The 21,316-nt window shown below is 47.6% G+C and overlaps 1 protein-coding gene and 1 long non-coding RNA gene across 3 annotated transcripts in view; both read left to right on the plus strand.

Moving 5' to 3' along the window:
• LOC144168786 (uncharacterized) overlaps positions 1-21,316 on the plus strand; it is a 139,889-nt gene that overhangs the window by 69,513 nt on the left and 49,060 nt on the right. For both annotated transcript variants that reach the window (XM_077697757.1, XM_077697758.1), the window contains one exon: positions 6,677-6,830. In XM_077697757.1, the coding sequence (XP_077553883.1) occupies positions 6,677-6,830 (154 nt within the window). The remainder of the gene's footprint in view (positions 1-6,676; positions 6,831-21,316) is intronic.
• LOC144167002 (uncharacterized) lies at positions 2,100-5,899 on the plus strand. Its single transcript, XR_013321810.1, has 2 exons — positions 2,100-2,638; positions 5,810-5,899. It is a non-coding gene; the product is annotated as an uncharacterized LOC144167002 (long non-coding RNA).

Consider the following 21,316-nt stretch of genomic DNA (forward strand, 5'->3'; position numbering starts at 1 on the left):
AAAACTCAACAGAATATCAAATGACTTCGTTTAATTGAAACTCAATAGAGTTTCTACTGACAAAAATCAAGTAAAATTGAGAGTCGAGCTAGTTGGTGCTACGTTGTTTAAATATATACCAGTGTCCTTTTTTGTCCATGTTTTATGGTTCGAGCTTAATTTTCAAAGCTGATAAAACTCCTTAGGCCAGTAGCCTTTACCAGCAGCATCTTCGATTGATTGATTGATTGTAGGGTTTAACGCGCCGACGCAACGCAGACGATGAGGCGCGCCGTAGTGGAGGGCTCCGGATTAATTTTGACCACCTGGGGATCTTTAACGTGCGCCGAAATCTCGCACACACGGGCGTTTTTGCTTTTCGCCTCCATCAGAAAAGCGGCCGCCGCGGCCGGGAATAGAACCCGCGACCTCGTGCTCAGCAGCGCAACGCCTGGCAGCATCTTCGCCCAAATAATAATTATACCTGCTAAGTGGGGAAATCAATTATATTGGACAATTTTTGACTGCATTTCCTCAAATACTGCCGCAACATGCTTTGCACAAAACAATGGAAATAAACATTGACAAAACTCTAGTGACTCATCTCTTCTGGCACGTGACTCCCGCGGAATCGTTTCCTTGCTATAGCAGCGCATTTTCTTCTTTATACCTTAGCACGCATTGACATAATGAGTCAGCAATCTCCACTAGTGCTGCTAAGCTTCCGCTTTAGCGGCAGTGGACATATTCGAAGTCAGTCTTCCGGGAAAGTTGGAGCGGAATCATGAAGCATGCATATCTCGCCGGGAAAAAACGGAAAGGCGGGGGGGGAGGCTACACATCTCCGGTCCCAGTTCTGGGGACAAAAAAAAGTCGTCACTCCCCCTACCTCTTTTCACACATACAATGCTGTGATACCTTGTGTTCCGGGAAGGTGGGTGGGGAGGAGGTACATTTAAAACGCGATTCAATCTGCTACATCTACAAAAGGCATATGTGACATCGCATCCTAGTGCGATGATTCAGTGTTTTTCTGTGGAGGCACGATACTAACAGCGCTGTTTTGCAGAAATGAATACTTATCTCACAAACCCAAACGCACAAGAATATTCCAGTGACGAAATTGTGCCTATAAATACTCAGAAAAAAAAAAAACAGCAAAACTTTGGTGTAAATCCCTAAACTTCGAAAAAAGAACAATTAAATTTTTGTACACAGCGAACTTTTAAAACAAGCGAACGCAGGCTTGGCCTCATCGTCGTTCACTCGTGAACTTCATTACTCCAGTTATCACTCGCGCACCCCGCCGTGGTCTGAGCCCAAGGACGCGAGTTCTATTCCCCGTCATACATAACTTTCCTTGAGGATACCGTGAACTATCTATGATAACATCAGTAAAACTGCAATGTGGAATGCAGAGAATTCCACAAGGAGCAAACGCGCATCTACGCTCTATTAAAACAGGTGAAAACAGTTCTTTCACTGCAAAAGAACTCCGTACGTCAGTCCAAGGCGCCGCCGCTCACACGAACTGAACGAACGAACAAACGAAGAAAACAATGAAGAAAGACAAACTGAAGCGCTGATTAACAACTCATCTTTACTGCACAGTGTCACAAAAAGAAAGAACGAGCCTGACACTGCTTCACGCCACTACAAAAAAAAAAAAAAAAAAAAAAAGAGAAACCGAACAAATTAGTGGGCTGGCGTGCCGCTTGTTACACTCCGAACCGCTCTCTCGCTAACGATGTCAACACGTCCGCGGACTACGTTTCTCAAACACAAGCGCCTAGCAAATATCTTGCGCCCGCAAGCAGATCAAGAACTTTGAAGCTGTTTTCAAAGATTGGACTTTCCAGAATTCTTCCGTCCTCTCTCCTGCTGCAGTTCGCCGAAGCGGGCGCCCCGACACAAAAGACGTGCCATCCACCTCCACACCCGGCGATAACCAGTTCTTTTGGTTCCTCTGGCACCCTCCCACGCTAAGCTGAAGTGACCGCGCTGTCACGAATGTCTAGTACGCGGCGTTGCCACTGCCGCCAGTGGCGCTGACAGCCAACATTACGACCTCGGCGGAGTTCGGTTATCTGCAATATAATATTATTACTGCTGCTAGAGGGGTTGGTAATAATTCTATAAAAGATTATTGTAAATATTAATATAGGACTCACAAGCCGCCGTAGGTTTTTTTGATATCTCGTGTCAATGTTTTCACGCTCAGTTTTCACAAGAATGCGTAGCTGTGGCATAGCCATCGCAAACCGACTTGAAACCAAGCCAATGTCGCTTGGTCGCAATCCCGGATGTGCGGGGTCCGGCGTGGTGCGGTCGTGCGGTCGTTCTCGCTGTTCTGTGCAAATTTATAGCTTTCCTCGTGTTGTTGGCGATTTATGTGCCGTGTGCGAATCTTTTCAACCAGCATCGAAGGTCAGACATTGCAGTGCAGCTGGCGATACATCGAATTTATTGAAGGAAAAGCCATCGTATGCGCTCTTCTACCGCCGGTGAACATCCTTTGTGTGTCGTGTTGTGTTTGTGCGCTGTGATCGTACGGTGAAGAAGCTTGCGAAGTGAGGTGTTACCATCCCTGTTAGCCACGCTTTGGAATCCGTCAATTTCACCACGCTGGGAGCCCCGCTGGGAGCGACGTTGTTATAAGGTAAGTTCATTCTTTCCGAGCGCTCCTGTGCAGTGCGCGTCAGGCCATCGATGGTCAGGCTTGTCAAGGGCAAGCGAGCACGCGGCTTCGGAGCATGCTGGCGACATCTGCTGATAGCTGCTGGGTTAGAGATAGCTTGCCATTGCGTGTGCGTGGATCTCGGACAGGCCCTGGCCGGTCGTCGTTCAGCTTTGGCCTCTAAAATTTGGAGACACCACCACCCGCAACGGGTGCTTCTTTTCTTCGTGCCAGCCGTGAGCGGTGACGCCGGAGATCAGTGCGTAATTTGACGCGGTGCATTATCACCCCAGGGACTTACGTAATCGCACAACAGGTTCGACCGAAATCCCTGCAGTGAATTCTTGTTGCGTGCTTTCCGTTTGGTGCGCTTGAGATGCAGAAGATTGGCGCTCGTTGCTTTATGCGATTACGTAACTGCCTGCGATAAACGCGTCAAACGGCGCGTCTATCTGGCCTGTCACCGCTCATGGCTGGCACTGGGGAAGACCAGTGCCCCTCGTGGGTGGTGGCGTCTGCAAATAACAGTGGCCCATGCGAAATGACGACCGGCCCGACCCTGTCCGAGATCCGCGCACGCGCAATGGCAAGCTATCTCTAACCCAGCAGTTATCAGCAGATGTCGCCAGCACGCTCCGGAGCCGTGCGCTCGCTTGCCCGAGACAAGCCTGACGCACACTGTACATTTCATCATGACAAATGTTGTGCAGACCTTCCTGAATGGCGATACTCACGACTTGGTTATTTGTCGGTATATGAACAGTGTTTTTATTCCCGCCGTCTCCAGATCGACCTAAAGGGTATGATTTCACTTCAGCCTTGCAAAAATACTGTACGTAAGTGTAACAAATTGAAGGGGGAGGCTATTGTACCGGCACACAACATTTTGACATCAATCAGTGTTTTATTGTCTTCCGCGCTGCTGTATTCCTTTCGCGTGTTCTATATTTGTATGTATCTTAAGCTAAAGATCTAACAAAACCTTTGAAGGCAATTGACGAATGAATAAAATCCCAGATGCAGTGCCGCTACAGAACGGAGCAGCAGCCATGAATTACCTAGTACGAAGTGTCATAAAAAAAGAAAGAACACCATGATGAAGATAAATAAAATGTTTGACGAACGAAGTTAACGAAAATGAAAAAAAAAAAATGAAAGAGGTTGAATCGAACAAGTGCCTGTCGGATCAATAACAAACGCACGAATACTGTGCCATGCAAGCACACCTGACAGCGCTAAACTGAGAGGCAGATCTACCAGTCACAAACAGGATAGTGTGTTCAACCAGTTAGGAGACATGGCGGTAAAATATACTTGCAAGCTAAAGTGCTGGCAGCCAGCAATATATTTGCGTATTAATTTGAACGATTGCTTGGAGAAAGAGCGTTCCCTGAGTGCAGAGCAGTGACAAATGTGGCCTAAACTGTACTCCATCCCAGCTAAAAAAATAATGCCCAAGAATATAACAAATTCATTGATTGCTTTTGGAAAATAGAGACTATGTATCCGCAGAAGGTAGGGTTTAAACCCAAAACATCTTTACACAAGTCTGATGTGTTACCTCGGCATCCTAAAGGCAAGCAGACACTTTGGCTTTAAAACCAATGCAGAAAAAACCTGCTGCGTTAGTAGTAGTTGGAAACAGACTGCACACTGTTGTCATATATTAGTCTTTTACCACTAAGTGCCAATTCTCTCCATGTATCTTTCCGTGAATTTCTCATTTGCCAATTTTTGTCACAGGTGCTAGGCAGCTTGCGCTAGAACATGCACAGGCGTCAAACTTTCACTGATGAATACCAGTTTTGACTTAAGCACTTGCTCGACTTGCTAGCGTAAATTGAAATTTGCCATTGCTTCTAATCACAACCTGCTGACTGCCTTTCTCGGAGCAGTTTTGAATAAGTTGGGCTGAATGTGGTGTGAGTAATAGCAAAATCACTGAATAACATTTTGGCTGAATGTGGCATCAGACGTGCCACTGACTGATGCTACACCGGCATTGCGCGAGGGCTTAGTCAATCTGTTTTGACAGATGTTCTGCCTCTAGGAATTACCCAAATGATTGGTCAGCATGGTATCACTATACTGTTTTAGTGCTGCTAGTGTATAGAAAATCTCGCCAAGCAAAGGGATACGAGCTTTTAAATTAATTCTCATTTACAGAAACTGATGTTTTTCCCCTCACCAAACAAAACTGTTTCGTGTTCTTGTGTGTAAACTGGCATTAGACGGCTTTGTTATACTGGTATACCCCTCTGGCATTGTTATGATGAAGGCAAAAATGTGGATATACCCATGTCTCATATGATCCCTTTAAGCTGCTGCTTAGTGCTACTTGTTTGGTAAACGTACTGCAAGGCACACACCATACTTCAGCGTTACAAGAGTGTAAAAGACTGCGAAATTCAAGTTATGTATTTTTCCTGTCACGTTCTTTTTGCCACGTTTTTTTTCCATCACGGTTCATGTATTTTTTTCCACTAGTCGGTAAGCACAAAGTATTATGTGCTCATCCATTCATAAAGCCATTTGCGATGATTGCCTGATGTAGTAACTTTAGATTACAGTACCATCTGATCCTAGTTTTTTTTAATCAAGGCTTGTTTTGTAAACAAGTTCATGCAAGTTGACAATTTTCTAATTTTGTTTTACGAGATTTCAAGCATTAAAATTTCAAAAAACAAAATCCACAGGTTCACAGGTATGCTTTTGCACAGGTTTGGGGTTTCTCCTGTCAGGTAGTGGCTCTACCAGTCTTTATAGGCCTATTTGGATTTCTTTTGGGCCTGAAAGATGTGGAAGACACGATTACGGACCCATGCGGGTGATTTTTTGGCTCCCTGCCGCCTTGAAACATAGTCGTTCCTGTATATTTCAGGCGCCTTAATGCGGAAGGCATTCAACTAAAGGCATTCCACTCCCTACCAATTGTAGAATTAATTGATGCGGCTAGCTTGGCTTACGGCATTAAAATCTGAGGAAAGCTTATACATTTGTTGAACTGCTATCTCCCTGCTTTCCAAACATACAAGCCAGGTAACTTTTAAAATAGCCAGGTACTTAAACCAGCATGCTTAATGAGAAGGGATGCAATCATCATTTCGTACTTGACTGGTGCAAACAAACAAGTCTGTTTCTTGTATTTTGCAGGCTACACAGTCAAGTAGGCAAGTGGACCCTGCGAGGCTCCAGCCCTCCCGTGATGCTTTCGTGAGCAATAAAGCAAGCTTTGCCATGCAACACCTCACTATTTCGCCTGCTCATTGGACACCTTGACGACAGTTTTTAGAATGTTTTTGCAATATTGAAGCAGACTTAGTATATATTTAGTACAGTTAACTGAACTTTACTATGCAATTGTTGAAATAACTTGACAAAAAACTAACAGGAAATCAAACGGGCTGTCTTGAATATGCTCAGTAGGTTTTCATTTGACATTTCTCAACAGGAACTCAACAGGAGAAGGAATAGAGAGTCAACACAGACTCAACTGGAACTCAACAGACTTTTCTCAATAGACTTTCAATTGACACGTCACAACAGGAACTCAACAGGAAAAGTGTATTGAGACTCAACAGAAAGTCAATTGAAAATCAACAGACATGTTGGCTATAGTCAATAGACTTTCAATTGAAACTCAGCGTTGAGTTTCAATTGAAACGCGGCGGCCAATTTTCAACGAGAACTCAATACAAAATTTCTATTCAAAGTCAATTGACTGTCAACACAATGTACTGAGTAAAGTCAATTGACTTTCAATTCAATCTCAATAACCATTTTTGTAAGGGTAGCGGCGATGCGGCAGGATATTCGCGTGCTTTTGCGCTTGTATACCTCGCTGATGCAAGGACTACGTGACTCTTGTGTATGGACATAAATTACCCTACGTCTTCACCCGCCCATGACTAGACGACACCCTTGCGGAACTAACGCAGGCGGGTAAATTTTCCATGGCGCCGCCTCACGTAAGTGGTGAACCGGTATTTGGTCAACTTGCCTCGAATTTCGCCTTTCCAGCCAGTGCAGACCCTGGCACTACCCAAGGGCGTTGCTCCTACAAACAGCTGAAGAGGTGCCTCGACAGACAGGCCTACGTATTGCCTGGAATAATGGCTGGCCTCCTGACAAAGAAGAAGACGCCGTTGAGGACGCCAGGCAACCCAGTATGCAGGTATGTGCAACGAGAAAAAAACTGCTAGGATATCTAAGCACTTTTGTGTTGTAATTGTCAAAGCTTGAGTCTCAACCAGGCACGTACCAAGGATTTTTTTCGGAGAAGGGGGGGGGGCAACTCAAGGTACCTTTTCTATGCAAATTAGGGGAGTGGGCGAGGGTACCTGCCGTTACTAGTACAAACACGATTAACGCCCAGCGTTTACCTTAAAGGCGCGTAAACCTGCATAATGAACTGAACTTAAGTGTAGCCGCCCTTGTGATGCAGGCGAAAAGCGAAAACACTCGTTTGTTCGAAATTTCTGCGCACGGTCAAGGTCCCTGCGCGAAGTTTGCAATATTAAAAAAAGAACGGGAGTAATTAAAATACTTCCAGGAATAAATACGTGTACTGCACAGTAACTATACACTCCCTCTGCTATTGTTAAGGTATATTCCTGGAGCATCCCACACGTTATACCCAATCGAAGTCGGCAGAAACGGAAGTGCATGTAGGCACTCGAGAGTTTTTTTTTTTTTTTTCAAAGTCAAAATCAAGTTTATTTCTGTGTAAAGGTATACAAACATACTAATATACAGAAGATGGTCCCAGAGCCCGCAGTCTATAACGGGACCCTCGATAAAAACGCAAAAAGTGAGTTCGTCGAAGCAGGGATTAAGAAATAAACATGAGCAAACCTACTCAAGAAAAAAGCGAAATACAAATAACTGCATAGTTTTATAACTAGCAAACATTGCTTTAAACTAAGTTACATGTAAATGCACAATATTCGAAGCAACAGTAACACAATGCAGTACAAAGCAGTAAATGTAGAGGTATAGAGAAGTAAATGGCAATAATAACAACAAAAAACAATGGAAGTCGATACTTGAAGTCAATTACAAGAACAAATTTTTAAGGAAGTTTTAAAGCTTGTTATAGACGATACCAACTTTACAGCAAAAGGAAGGCTATTCGAAAATCATGTTTCAGCGAAGCGAGAAGTTTTCTTGCCGTAATTAGTATGCACAGTCGGTAATAAGAAGTTGTTATTGGCGGCAAACCTGATAACATTTTTAGTACTTAAGCGGTTGAGATCAATGGAATCGTATGAAATATAACTGTGAAGTAACTTGTAAAAAAAGAGGCCTAAATTGTAGTGAAATAAATTGACACGGAGAGTTTCCACGGAGAGTTGGCCACATAGAGTTCAGATCTCCGTGGCAAACCTCTTGCGCTTTCCCGTTTTTCTCCAAACAAAACGTATGGCTATACTAGTTATGAAGGAAGGAAATAAAGTGCTAGGTAAATCGGAGATGTCATACGCCTAATTCTGTGTGTTATTACCCTAAACATCCTCAGAGTTCAACGTTTGACGGTCTGCCATTCAAAGCACCAATGATTGAGGCCTCGGAAATTGCAGTATCGAGACGCACTGGACTGCGGTAAATGTAGAAAAACAAAACGTTGGTAAGCGCCAGCGCGTCAGCACTTACCTATGGAAATTCTGTAAAGAACCTTGTTATTTCCGGGGACGCGCCTTGTCGCTTCCTCGGCGTCGCAGCGTGGCTTGTCATGCAAGGCGGGAATGAGCTTCTCCTCTGTCTTCTCGTTCGGCCCGTTGGTGAAGTGAACTCGTTGCTCTCTGCCAAAACCTTGACGATACTCCGACATCCCTAGACTAAGCTATGTTTAATGCACCTCGTATTTTCATCATATGCACCCGGCGTTTTATAACCTCTCTAATACAAAAACACAGTTCGCAGTCCAAAAATTTCTCTCGGCCAAAGTCTGGTTGGTGTCCGTCGAGATGTCCGGCCCGGGTTCATTTTCACCGATTATCCGCTGCACACCCGTCTCTCTCATGTTGACCATTGGCCGCCTTGACTCCGTGCCCTTCCCCGCCCAAGCCCGGTGTTCTCGAGGTCCGTAAACCCGCCAGGAAGGTTTGGTTCGTTATTGAGGTGGGTGGGGTCGTCGTGGAGGATGGTGAAGGGCCCGATGACGAGACGAGGCAAGTAGATGATGAAGAAAAAGCCCATTTTCGCTTATTTACAGGAGGCGTCGAAGCATGAACATAAGCTAACACAAGACAATGCAAAATGGATTACAATTAAAAGGTGCCGCAGCGCACAAAAAGGGTATCGCGGCATGATCCGTGATGGGGGCCCGGAGGGCCAAAAAGGGTGCCGATCCGCCGCGCGGTTGGCGAGAAACTCGGGGGGTTCTGGCGCCCAGAAACTACCACGAGAGCAAGTCTTGATGCGACCGCTCTTGGCCGCAGCCGCGTAAAAAGTCAGCAAACTTGCGCATGCAGTCGCAAGCGAAGCCACCCCCGCACAGCAGCACACGTACCAATTAGTATTTTGACCCCTGCTCCCCCTGTCCGCCGCCCCCCGAAGGTCGGGAGGCAACGAGTCTTCCCAAAAGCCGCATAGAAGGTCGCCGGCGCGGCTATAGTCCGTCCCAAAGGTCTGCCACTCCGCCGACGGCTTGGGGGACAGGGCAAAGCGACGAGAAGGGAGGAGGGTCGTCGCCCCGACGGGGTCCACCGGCGCTGGCATCACTACACCGCCGTTGTGCATAGCAGCCATTAACCACAATGGCTGTCAATCAACAGTGCCGATGTCACTGCCTTTAGTTGTCCAAACGAATGCTGCCGTTGCCTCTTGCCGCAGTACAACTCCGATGCGAGCCTTCACTTTGTCACCTTGCCGTCGTCCGGCTTGGTAACGTTCTTGCGCTTCCTGTTAAATGCGGAGCATTTCTTAGGCTCGCGATGTCACTCGTCGATGTTGTCGGCGCCGTCCATACGCTCACTGCGCATGCGCGTCGTGTTGAGGCGCAGGTGCGCGTCTCTCCCCCGTACCCTCCTCGCTCTCAACAACAGAACAGATGCGGCGGTGCGGGAGGAGCGCGTGTACCCCGTGCGCTCCGTCGCTCTCAACAACAGCTGCGGCGGTGCGGGGGGAGCGCGTCTGTGCGCGTATGCGTCGTAGCTACCCGTGCGCTGCGTCGCGCTCAACAGTAACGGCGGCAGGGCGTGTACACGTGATAACGGCGTGGTGGGTGCGTGGAAAGTTCGCGCGCTTCTGTACGGAAGTGTGCGCACGCGCGTCTCTCCCCCGTACTCCTCTCCCTCGAACGCGGGCGGTGTGTATATAAGCGGCGGAGCGCGCGTTCGGAATTCAGTCAAGGGCGTCTTTGCTTGGCTTTCGCTTGACTTGACCCTTTGCTTGACGGCACCAAGCAATAAAGAGACTTTAACTTTACACTCCTTGCCTTCGCTTCTCCTTCATTCAATAAATAAGAATAATAAAGACGAAATAACACTTAAGCATTCCCAAACCATACCCAATTACGCAACATTCACGCGATACCCCCACCACTCTGCCACGCATTTACTCGAGTTCCCCCCGTGGGAAGATGCGGGCGGTTTTTTTTTTTTTTTTTTTTTTTTTGAGCGATCCTTCTTATCCGGACGGACGCGGCGACTGTGGAACCGGGCTTTTGTACTCCCACGGTAGCTTTCTCGAAGCGGGTGTAATGTTAGAGGCGCCGGACGGTGGGGTCAAGCATCCCCTCGCGCCACTCCGCTCGTCACCCGGTTCCAAGCCCTTGTGTTGCCTTGGCTTGTTCGGCGGACGCTGCACACGTGCGCGAGCCGGACGTTGAAAGGCATTCCCTAGAGAAACCCTACGGCGTGTTTCTCTGCGGCAAGCAGACTTCTTACCGACAAACGCAAAAGCAGCATTTCCACGAAAACTAGTGAAAAACACGCTGTGAGTTCGGCTCAGGGAAGGAAACGTTTGAGCCACAAACACCAGGCATGGGCGACAGTATCCGCCGACACCACGGCGCGCTAGGACGGAGGTATTTGTTGAATTTCTAAAGACAAAAATTTTCTTCTCCACCAAAGCACATGCGACCTGAGCCGATGAAACCACCACCCTGGCGAAACAAGCGGTAAGTTACTGCTGTCCGAGAGGACCCAAGCACCGATTGCAGACGGACAGGGTAAAGGGGGTGCAGCGAATTGCCAGTGGCAGGCCGGCAGCAGAGCACGATGCCAGTGTACAGCGATACTGGCTTTCGTGTAAACGGAGCAAACAAACCTCGCCTGCATTTTTTTTAAATCCCACGTTGACCACCAAATGAGCCGTCTTTTTTTCGAAATAAACCTAATCCACAAACCAAAACTAAGTCAGATAAAACTGCACTGCCAAGAAAATCCCGGCAACTTTGCCCTTAAAAAATGTGGCAGATAAATAGTTGAGGCAATTCCTTGGAAGCGTGTACGCAGATCTTACTTCGTATTGGTAATGAGCCAGACCCTGCTGTGGCACGGATCAAAATGAGCCAAATTATATTCCCCCAAAGGGATTTCGCGTTTGATGTGACGTTACGGGCTGTTTTGTGCGTTCTTGCATCCATTTCCTTTTTTTTTTTAGAGCTGGCTCTTGAGTTCAGAGAGCAATGAGGACATCGGAAAATGACCTGCCGCAACACGTCTACGATAACGTGAACGGAAGTGAACGAAATGAAACTAAGAAGTGTGATACTATCATTTTGTCTCGTCTTCCTCGTCCTTACGGAGTAAAGCTGGTTATTATTATTGTTAGTACTCCCATATTTCTGATTTACGTACCTAATAAATTAGCTGCCGCTTATAAGCCACGGCAAGCCATGGAAGATGATATGAGCAGGCTTCTTGTGAAGCGTTTTGGAAATTTATGGCAAGGCAAGGAAGAGCTTCATAAGGGCTTTCAGGCGGGCCCGAAAAAGTACCTCACGGAACCATTCAAAAAGAGCTGCTAATGCTGCCAAGAGGACTCACCGGCTCCTCATGTATAGTTTTACTGTTCTTAAAGCTCTGTTGCATGTTTATTGCCTTTTTTGCTTAAAACTCTATCGTACCATTCTTGAAAGTCGATTTTAATAAATTTTCATAAGAATGCCGCACAAATTTGTCTGTTTCAACTGAGTACGAGCCAAATCCGAACTTACCGTAATATTGCTCAAATTCTCCGCTTAATTATTAATTACTTGTCGCGATAGATTTCCCTAGCCGGCATGTGAAACATGTCATTTAATAGTTTTGACAGCATTGCACTTAGGCCCGGTTCCCAACATTCGTTTTTTTTCCCCTCAAATTCTCCTTAGGTGGATTTGGCTCATTTCGAGACAAAACGCCTCAAATAGCTATCAAGCCCAGGATTTGTATGGCGCCGCTTTAGAATGTGTGCGAGGGGAGAAGAGAGGTGGCTCGGGGAAGGGGGGGTAAGGCCCAAAAAATGACGGAGGGGGGGGGGGGGGACGAAAGGCTTCTGGGTACGTTCCTTGTGTCAACTGAACGCGAGGCATACAAAATTGACAGCTTTAAAATTCGCATTGCTTCGACCCCGGGACATGCCACAAATGCACACGAAAATCGCGTGACACACGAAGCTGACGGGAAGAGGGAACGATTCCGTCCCGCTGTCCCCGCCACGAGCTTTCCCCCTCTCCAAGCATATTGGCAACTCCGGCTCTGTTAACTAAAAATGTAAAGCAGGCAGCCATTACAATACGAAACTCCGGGTAGCATATTTTCCCCTGTCAAGCTCTTCTCGTGTCCGGGTGAAGTATTCGCCAACAATCTGAATGCGAATGCGGATTATACCCCACAGTTTATACATACGTGAACGGTCAAAGCTCCGTGAGGACACGCCAAATCTGTGCCACTTAGCCTAATTTGGTTTTGTCCAGTAATCGCCCGTAACCGCCATCAGATTTTTACTCTATGTCCTTCAATTTCAACTGAACTCTAGTCGTATCAGTAACGATCCCATTACTTCAGAATGAATAAGTGTGCAATCGAAAGCGCTCTTCGCAAACTGGTGTGGCATTCTGTCCAGCGACTCAGCCCCACTGTGTCGCCGGATGTCTTGACGGGGTTCAGCATGCGTAGTCTCGCGAAGTACTCTTGCTCAACACGCGTCTTGTCACCAAAGCGTTTTTTTTAGTATTACGATAGCATCCTTGTAGCAAGCTTTGGTCGTTTGTAAACAGCTGACAGCTGAGGCAGCCTCTCCCTTCAAAAAGAGTCCAAGATAATTGAAGCTCTCGGAGACAGTAAGACCGCTGTTTTGGTTGATCATTTTTTTTCAATCAATCAATCAACCTTTTATTTAGCCATCTTTTCATAAAAGAGTGCTGGGACAAGAACAAAAAGCCGCAGTACAGCAGCTTGACGAGGTCCTTGCCCCGTTGTCTTGGCAACGGGTACAGCGTATGGATTCGTCATAGATACAAAAAATACAGTAAAACTACAACAAACGTGTACAGGTACAGCGTATGGACTCTCTTTCATAGATACAAAAAATACAGTAAAACTACAACAAACGGGTGACAGATACTACAGATTCAGATACGTCATCGATGCTAGGCTTTGCACACTAAGGGCAGAATTGAAAAGTACATACATTATATATAATGCAGAGCGATACTTCACGAAATATCAACCAGAGAAAATTGGGTGTTTGAAATTATACAAAGTTACATAGGCCGCAGCCCGAGTCACAGGTATATAGGCTTGAAACGCCAAAATACAAGCCAATGACAAACACACAAAAGATTTTAGGCAAGGCCTCCATTTTTAATCATATGCGATTTCAATCGTTTCCTCGAAATACTACTTAAATCTACGCCAATTCTGTGTAATTTGTTTAATAAACACGGTACACGATACTGCAATCTTGAAAATCCGTAGTTCGTACGCGAGAAAGGTTGTGACCACACGTTTCTCTCTCATAAAGCTATACAGTACTAGAGTTGGCTTATTTAGGTTACACAGGTCTATAAAGGCTTTGTTGTTATATTGGAAAAATTGTTTGCATTTGAGCATGAGGTTAGTTTCATATAAATGCTGAATCGGTACTACATTAAGGCTGCAAAAAATTTCGTAGGTATGCGCATCATATGGTACGTTAGCTATATTTCGGATTGCTCTTTTCTGCAGTACACCTAGCTTGTGTATGTTGGTTCGTGATGTTGTGCCCCATACAAGAGAACAATAACTTAAGTGAGAGGAAAATAATGCATGATAAATTAAAAGCTTAATCTTGGACGGTAACACCTGTTGTAATTTGCCCAATACACCACACGTCCTGGCCAGAAATCTAGCGCTGCGCTCAATATGGTCATCCCAAGTTAAATGCTTATTAAAAATTACCCCCAAAGTTTTAACTTCTTTCGACAACCTGTATGTTCTCCGATCCAAGATAAATTGCAATATCTTGGTTAATACATTTTTGCGGTGGCGTAAATAGAAGAGCTTTTGTTTTTACTGCATTTATTTCCAGGGAATTGATTTTACTCCATTTTAATAATTTACTCAAGGCATCATTTGCTAGATTTTCAAGATAATTAATATCGCTAGACTGTATAAACATACTTGTATCATCTGCATAAACTATGAAATGAGCATGCTCAGTAATATTGACAATATCATTTATGTAAATACTAAACAAAATTGGACCAGGAATGCTTCCCTGCGGAACACCTTGCGTTATTCTTTGCATCGTCAAATAACGCAAGGTGTTCAAACTGCTCCCAGAATTAGTTCCACTTGCACAATCCCCGTAGAAGGGAGCGATGGTCAGTTTCGGAAGGCTTGCTCGTTCTCTCTGTGGAGCTACGACTTGAGGATTGCAGACTGTGACAAACGAGCGCTCCTGCTTTTCAGTTCGGTAAGTATGCGTATCGCGTGGTCTTGATACTCAATCAGGCTGTCGTACTCACCCTGGAACGCTTCGTCCTCGATATAACTTTCGACCTCATTGTTGATCTTGATCTTGTTAAGTTCGTCGTTGTTCGTTTTAAGCCTTTCGTATAACGACGTCAGTTGGTCTACCGAAGTGCAACTGTCCATCAGAATGGCACTTGCCTCGTTGATGAGCTTTGTATTCTGCGCCCGCCTCGATGCTCGCTTGCACTTGAGTTTCTCTATTATGCTCGGCCTCCTCGAAGCCCTCAGCAGGTCCCGGCCACTGTCCCAGGTTTCGGCACCAAAAACTGTTGAGCCACGAGTGCCGAAAAGCGAAACTCAATGCTTAGGAAAACTGTTTATTGGCGATGCGGCTAGCTTCTGGACCGTTCCATGCCAGATTCCATGCACGAGCTCGAGGTTTTTTCACTACTGCCTCGTCGATTTCGTGGTCGGAGGAGGCAGCGGGTCGAGAGATAGAACACCCCCAACTTCCGCTTGCGCAATTAGCAAGCTACAAAAGCTTAAGTAGGCTTAACAACATGTGCCTATAAAATGTTTCAGTAAGAGTACTTCGCAACAACAAATCCCGACCTATTTATTCTTTTTATCTGCGTCTTTATAACAGCGGAGCTGTTGTACAAGTCTGCCGTTGCAGGAAAAAACGCTAAGATGAAGTGGAACGCTCCTGGCTGCGTGCTCGCGCCGACCTCCGAGCGTTCGCGGCACGCGCAGTGGCTTTAGCAAAAAAAAAAAAAAAGGAAAAGAAATGACAAAAACCACCAGAAGCGGCACAGAACGACGAGTGCTCGGGAGCGCGTGCCTCGTGCCGACTGGGGAGTCTCCAGCTTTTTCCGTTTAGCAAAAAAAAAAAAAAAAAAAAAAGCTCCAGCACTGTAGTCAAACGCTACCGCGCAACTAATGCTTGGCATGAGGAACACGACGGTATCGGTGCCTATGACGGTGGATACTACCAGCACAGTGCAAAGCAACGACGGGACATCTAAATAAACAATTTTAAACTTGAACAAATGAGTGATGATTGTCCTCCAGTGCTGGCGTATAAAGAAATCATGCAGCTTAGCTGCGGTTCAAGCCTTGCAGGATTTAGTGCAAGCTTCGCCAGTTGAGCTGGTGGAAGTCAGATGCTGATGATGACTCTGCATCCACCACTGGCCGCGTACAATACGACGACCTTTTCGATGCAGATGACGACGATTCCAAGCACAGCAACTATGCAAATAAACGATAATACTGAAACTTAAGTACCTGTCCGGCAATGCTCACCTACAACAGCCTCGCCATTCAAGCCTTGCTGCCGAGTGCAAGCTTCCCTGCATTTTTTCTCCGTACCCGTTACTATCATCGGGCAGTATCCGCGTTTGCGTCGCCGGTGTAAAAGGCAATGCAGCAGGAACGGGCTACAATACTCTCCGAATTGCTTCTTCCAGAATGAGCATGCTCAAATGTTTAATTCAGGCCCCAAAAACACGTTTCCTCCTCGAAGGTCCCGACCATTTGGCCGAGCTTTGGCGGTATAGGGACGCGCGCGAATCTCGCATTCTGAAGCTTCATTGTTCGAATCCAACCCACAACCAAGCTTACCTATCATGCTTTCAACTCAGTAACTTTGATATTAATATTGTTTTTGCTATTGGCCTTTTTGTGCGCCTTGATGTGCGCCTTAGCTATTAGCCTTTTAACTATTGGCCTTTTTTTCGAACTTTCGACATTGACCTAACGAATCCTTTCGCACAAAACAGTGTGTCTTACACCCAAATTTTGCGGGTCCTACGCCTAAATTTTTAGTGTAGTGAAAGCATTTGGGAAAAGTGTTGCAGAGTTGCTTTAAAAGGACTCTGCAACACTTCCGATAAGCACTTTCACTTTTTCCTTGTCGTCTGGAAGCTGCGCTAAAGCTACAGTTATTGCCAGCACGGAGGCGCACTGCGTGATTTGCTCGTCGAAGCCTGTACGCCTTCCGTTACAGCTTTAGTTTTGTGACTTTCTTTCTAAAGTGGCAATCGAATGCGTTAGTTGCTGCAACTGAGGGAAAGCCGCCCAATAGCTGCTACGCTACCGTAATGACGTAATTCCGGCGGTCGGGGAACACCAAAATTAGGAACGAGAGAAAAATGTTTTAAGAAAGTTATCGAGTTATCTGATGGGCATAGAGTCGTGACTTTTGGATGAGGTACTTCGTGACCCCCTAATCTAACTACTGGATCTGTTGGCTGACTACGTTGTACAAGTATTAATGATTTTGAAACAGTCGACCAAAGTGTTTTTAGAGTTTCTTTAACCACACAATTAGAGCAAGGAGCCGTAAATTTGTTCAAAAGGCAATGTCTCTTTGTGTCCTTTATGCTGTCTGATTTTGTTCAGCCTTCACAGCTTTTAAGTAAAATATTTTGCAGTATATCAAGATTGGCAAGGAAAAATTCTTAGCAATGTAAGAAAATTGGCGCAGCCTGCAGTAGTGGTGCAAGGTTGGTGGCACAAGCGCTGGGGTTCGACCACGGAGGTTCTATACACCGTCCTTGGTTTCGACGTAGCTTCTCCCCAGACGGATAGGGGATCCCAGGAGCGAGGGAGCAGCGGGGACCCCGGCAGTGCAAAGCCGTCTGTGACGGCAACGTAAAGAAAAAGCATCAAAGTGTTTTATTAACGAGAACGGTACTCGGTACCTTGGCATCTTCCCTGCCTTGGAGGCGCTACGGCTTCGGCGCTAAAAACCCATTCACACGGCGGACGAAATCACTGATTCGGACCGCGGAATGTGTGCTATGTGATACGACGACAGCGATTCGTGACCCTCCCGAATGGACCGCGGACGACGCGAGCTGACAATTCGAGGTTCCATTTCTCTTCACAATTCTAGCGGGGGAATTCAGCAAAAGACTGTGCTTTGACGCGCACAAGGCTGGATAGCCTAGCAACCCTGCCTCCCTGCTCGGGGCAGCTGGCGTATCAAGATCTCCACTAGGCCTTCGTTTGTTGACATATTAAAGCAACGCTTTCTAGCTCTACCAGCCAACGGTTCTTTCGTGGCGTGCGGGAAAACAAACCCCCAACGCGTCGGAGGCGGCGGAGGGCGCTGGGACTGGCAGAGGGTTTCACTCGCGAAGCACGCTAGAGATGGCGCGGCGAATTCACCCAGCGTCGTCGCAGGCGTCGCCGTCAGCAGTACGGCTTTGTAGTATGCTTTACGGCCCTATTTTGATGCAGCTTCGCATCCATTGCGTGGTGCCTTCCCATGGATAGAGTTACTTGTTCGGAAGCACCTCCTGGGTAACCCACAGCCGACGGAAATAAGTGGTCGTAAGGCAAACATACGTTAGGATTGGTTTGCAGGGCGAGAAAAAAAAATGTACAAACCCCACACAGACATCTTCCCGCTAGAGAACCGCTACGTTTTGCGCACTGCTTGCCGCGAACAGGGCTCCGTTTTCTAAATTGGTGATTACCAATTTGGTTGTGTTCTAAGTGGCACCCTATTACAACAGGCGCAAGTGGCGACAGGTTCTGCTAAATAGGCATTATAAAAGTGCCCTCAGCTTTCTGGCAATTCTCAGTCTTACAAAAGTTTGAGAAGTTTAAATTGGTATAAATGGGAATCACTACGCTCACATGCCGAATCGTTTCGGTGTCTGCGTCTGTGTCGCGCGGTGGTGTAGCCCCGAACTAGCACATCAGGATGGCTAGGTTCCGATGTCTCACCCTTCGAAAAACGCTCCTCTCAGTTTTCTGTCTGCCGTCGCACGGCCGGGCTACAATGGCGGCGGCCGACGCTGCTGCAACGTTTGGGACGCCGCCCCCGCGAATTCCAGGTAACGGCTGGCAGAATCTCTGCTGTCACTCTTTGTATAGCCACCTGTGTGAATTCAAGTGACGTAGCATGGGAAATTGTTGTGGGCGTCGTTTAAAGCTTTGGTTTCCAACCACCTTCAAAGCGTGGGTTGGAGCCAATTTTTTATGCCCTTGAGCCGCGCTCCCCCGGTACGCGTGCTTGTTTCGGTACACTACGGTACAGGGCAATCGCGCCAGGGGCATGTGACTCGTCAGACACGAAAATGAGTGGGCGAAACGCAGATCGCAGCGTGAACTGCCTGGCCAGCGGCGACGTCGAAATGAGAAGTGGCGCAAGCCCGCAACAACGTCGGAAGCTACGTCAGAATGCCGGTAAAGGTTGAGCGCATGAGTCTACAGCAAAGAAACCAGGAGTTCAAGAAATGCAGAACTAAAAAACGTGCGCGCGGCATCTGTCCTGCATACATACGCTCTCACTGGGCACGTATACGTGATCTTACGCGGCTCATTCTTGCCGCCAGTGCTACCGCCATTGCCGCGCGACTATGCGCTACAACGGTTTTCATCAGCGTCCATATTTTTCCCTACCCTCAACCACACGAACCTCTTGCGCTTTTCGCCGCGCGCAGACGGGCCACGCATGGCGAGTATGCTCTGCTCGTCCGTGCTGTCGAGTGCTCGCTTTATCATTCATGCGAATGCTTCCTCGCGCCGGACCGTCTGCGGCGTCACGCGACGTCACCAGTCCGGCTGCTGATATGTCCGTCGTGTGAATCCCCCATGAGCCGCCGGCTGGGTCCTTGCTGCCTGATACGTTGTCGAGCAGCGAAACGACGCCGTTCACGTTGCGCTTCTTGTTCCTGCGGAGTTACATGCTCGTTCCGCCGACCCGTGTTTTGCGGGAGCGTTTGTTTGCCGTCGCAGTGCCCAGTCACGAGGCGCTGTGTGCTGTAACGCCAGCTGTATACACTGTCCACTTCAGGCGCGCACGCACGTCAACTGGCGAGGACAAGAGCACGCGAGAGATCGCTCCACGAGCACTGGTCAGAATGTTTCGGAAATCGAGCGGTGCTGACGCGCGATAACTTCATAGCTAGGCGAGGCTTTGCTCGCCCACGCGGCTGTGCGAATGTTGCGTCGGTTACGTCGCGCGGAGGGTTGTTTTAAAGGGGTCCTGAAATACCTTCCGCGGATACGTGGATGTACATGTAACCAAATAAAGCAATGTATTAGTAATCCCCTCCCGCAAGAATTTTGTTGAAGCGATGAGTATTAGCTGAGAAATCGTAAATCAAAAACCGCGCATTATCGTCGCGCCGCGTTTCCTCCTCGTTTGAACTTACTCTCCGCTGTTGACGGCGAGCGAGCCTTCCCTCCCATGATGCTGCGCTCCTCGGCGGTGACGTACTTCCGCTATTGTGCTGCTCACACAGCCGTCTGCTACGGGCAAGCTTTGTTGACACCATGAATCCGGCACTCCGCTCAAGGCTGGAAAGGCGAACGAAAAATCTGGCCGCATGTGTGCGGCGGCCTGGCCTTGCCCTTTCGCGGTGTACGTTGCTGCAGAACTTTCCTATCGGCGGCACGCGACTCTTTATCGGCGGCGAACTCGCAGCCGCACGGGGAGGATCCTGCGCTCGCTCCCTTGGATTCACAGCGCACTGTTTATCCAAAAAGCGCCGTATCAGATGTGGCCCCGCTGGTGCAGGGTCTTATTTTGTGGCGGTGGTAATTCCTGGCGGCGGCATGTGAAAAAGACATTTTAAACTGATACAGAACCCGTGCACAAAACGCAGTTCAGCTTGGGGCGACGCGTGGTGGAGAGCGGCAACGTTGGCAAAACATGTTCCGCCGCGGCTTTGAGCTGTCTAGCGCTGGAGAGAGCACCATTTCTTTGACAATATCAAACATCCGTTGCCCTGGCAACAAGGCACGAACCGCTCTAGAAGTCAGTTACGGTTGCGTGATCCCGGTTCAGCTTGGGGCCCCACCTCGCGGCATATGGGCACTGCAGGCATACTACTCACTCTCATTTGGAAGTGCGAGATGCGTTTGGCATTACAGGATGCGATGGTGTGTGTGTTGTGGACTCCTTTGTTTCGCGATGAAATGCGACGTTCTGCTTCTGCGGGTGGACAGTGCTTCCCATGGTCTGCATTATCTTTCTCCAGCGGCGTACGACTCAACCTCGCATGGCGTATGTGCAGTGTGCGTGGGTAAAAGCCATCTCGGCTTGTGCGCCACAGTTAAGTGACTTGCTGTTCGTCCCCGCCAACCGCGCGCGAGGTGAGTGCCGAATTTACGAGGGGCAGGAGGAGGCAACCCATCGTCTGTCAATCGCGGTTCGGACTTGCAACGCATGTTGTGACGTTGTGTTCGTTCGAAATGCATCTCTGGATTGTTTGGAAGTTGAATAAAATGTATGCGTCAAACCCGGGCATTCGGCTCAGGGCGTTCTCTGCGATTGCAAGAAAGAAGTGCCACGGGGCTTCAACGCTTTCTTTATGGAACGTACTTAAGAGAATATTCATGTCGTGTTATGGCCCTGTTGCATTCAGTACAAACGGTTAAGCGTTTGTTTACACTTGTTTCGTTTGTCGTAAAATGTCCAAGCACTCCGGCACTCCGCTGGCAGATCAGCCGGCGAGCCGACGCTGAGCAGACGACTCATCTCTTTGCCGGAAGTGCGTGAAAAAGCCGCCCAATAGCAGGATGTCTAGCTCATGACGAACGTCTCTGGGAATCGATGATGTAGACATGTGAAGATTGCGGCGTCCAAAAACACGAAGGAAAGGGTGAGAAAAAAGCGACAAACTTTGCAACAAAAGTGTGAGCTTTCCGCTGCGCGTAAAAGAGTAATACTTAGCACAGATGATGTTGACGACCCAATCTAACGATTGCGCTAGTCAATTTAGTGTGCTCAAAACGCCTTTCAGGGCCCCTTTAA

The sequence above is a fragment of the Haemaphysalis longicornis genome, unplaced genomic scaffold (assembly GCF_048455015.1).
Source record: "Haemaphysalis longicornis isolate Haplotype H1 unplaced genomic scaffold, Haemaphysalis longicornis Haplotype H1 scaffold_2, whole genome shotgun sequence".
Taxonomy (NCBI): Eukaryota; Metazoa; Arthropoda; class Arachnida; order Ixodida; family Ixodidae; genus Haemaphysalis; species Haemaphysalis longicornis.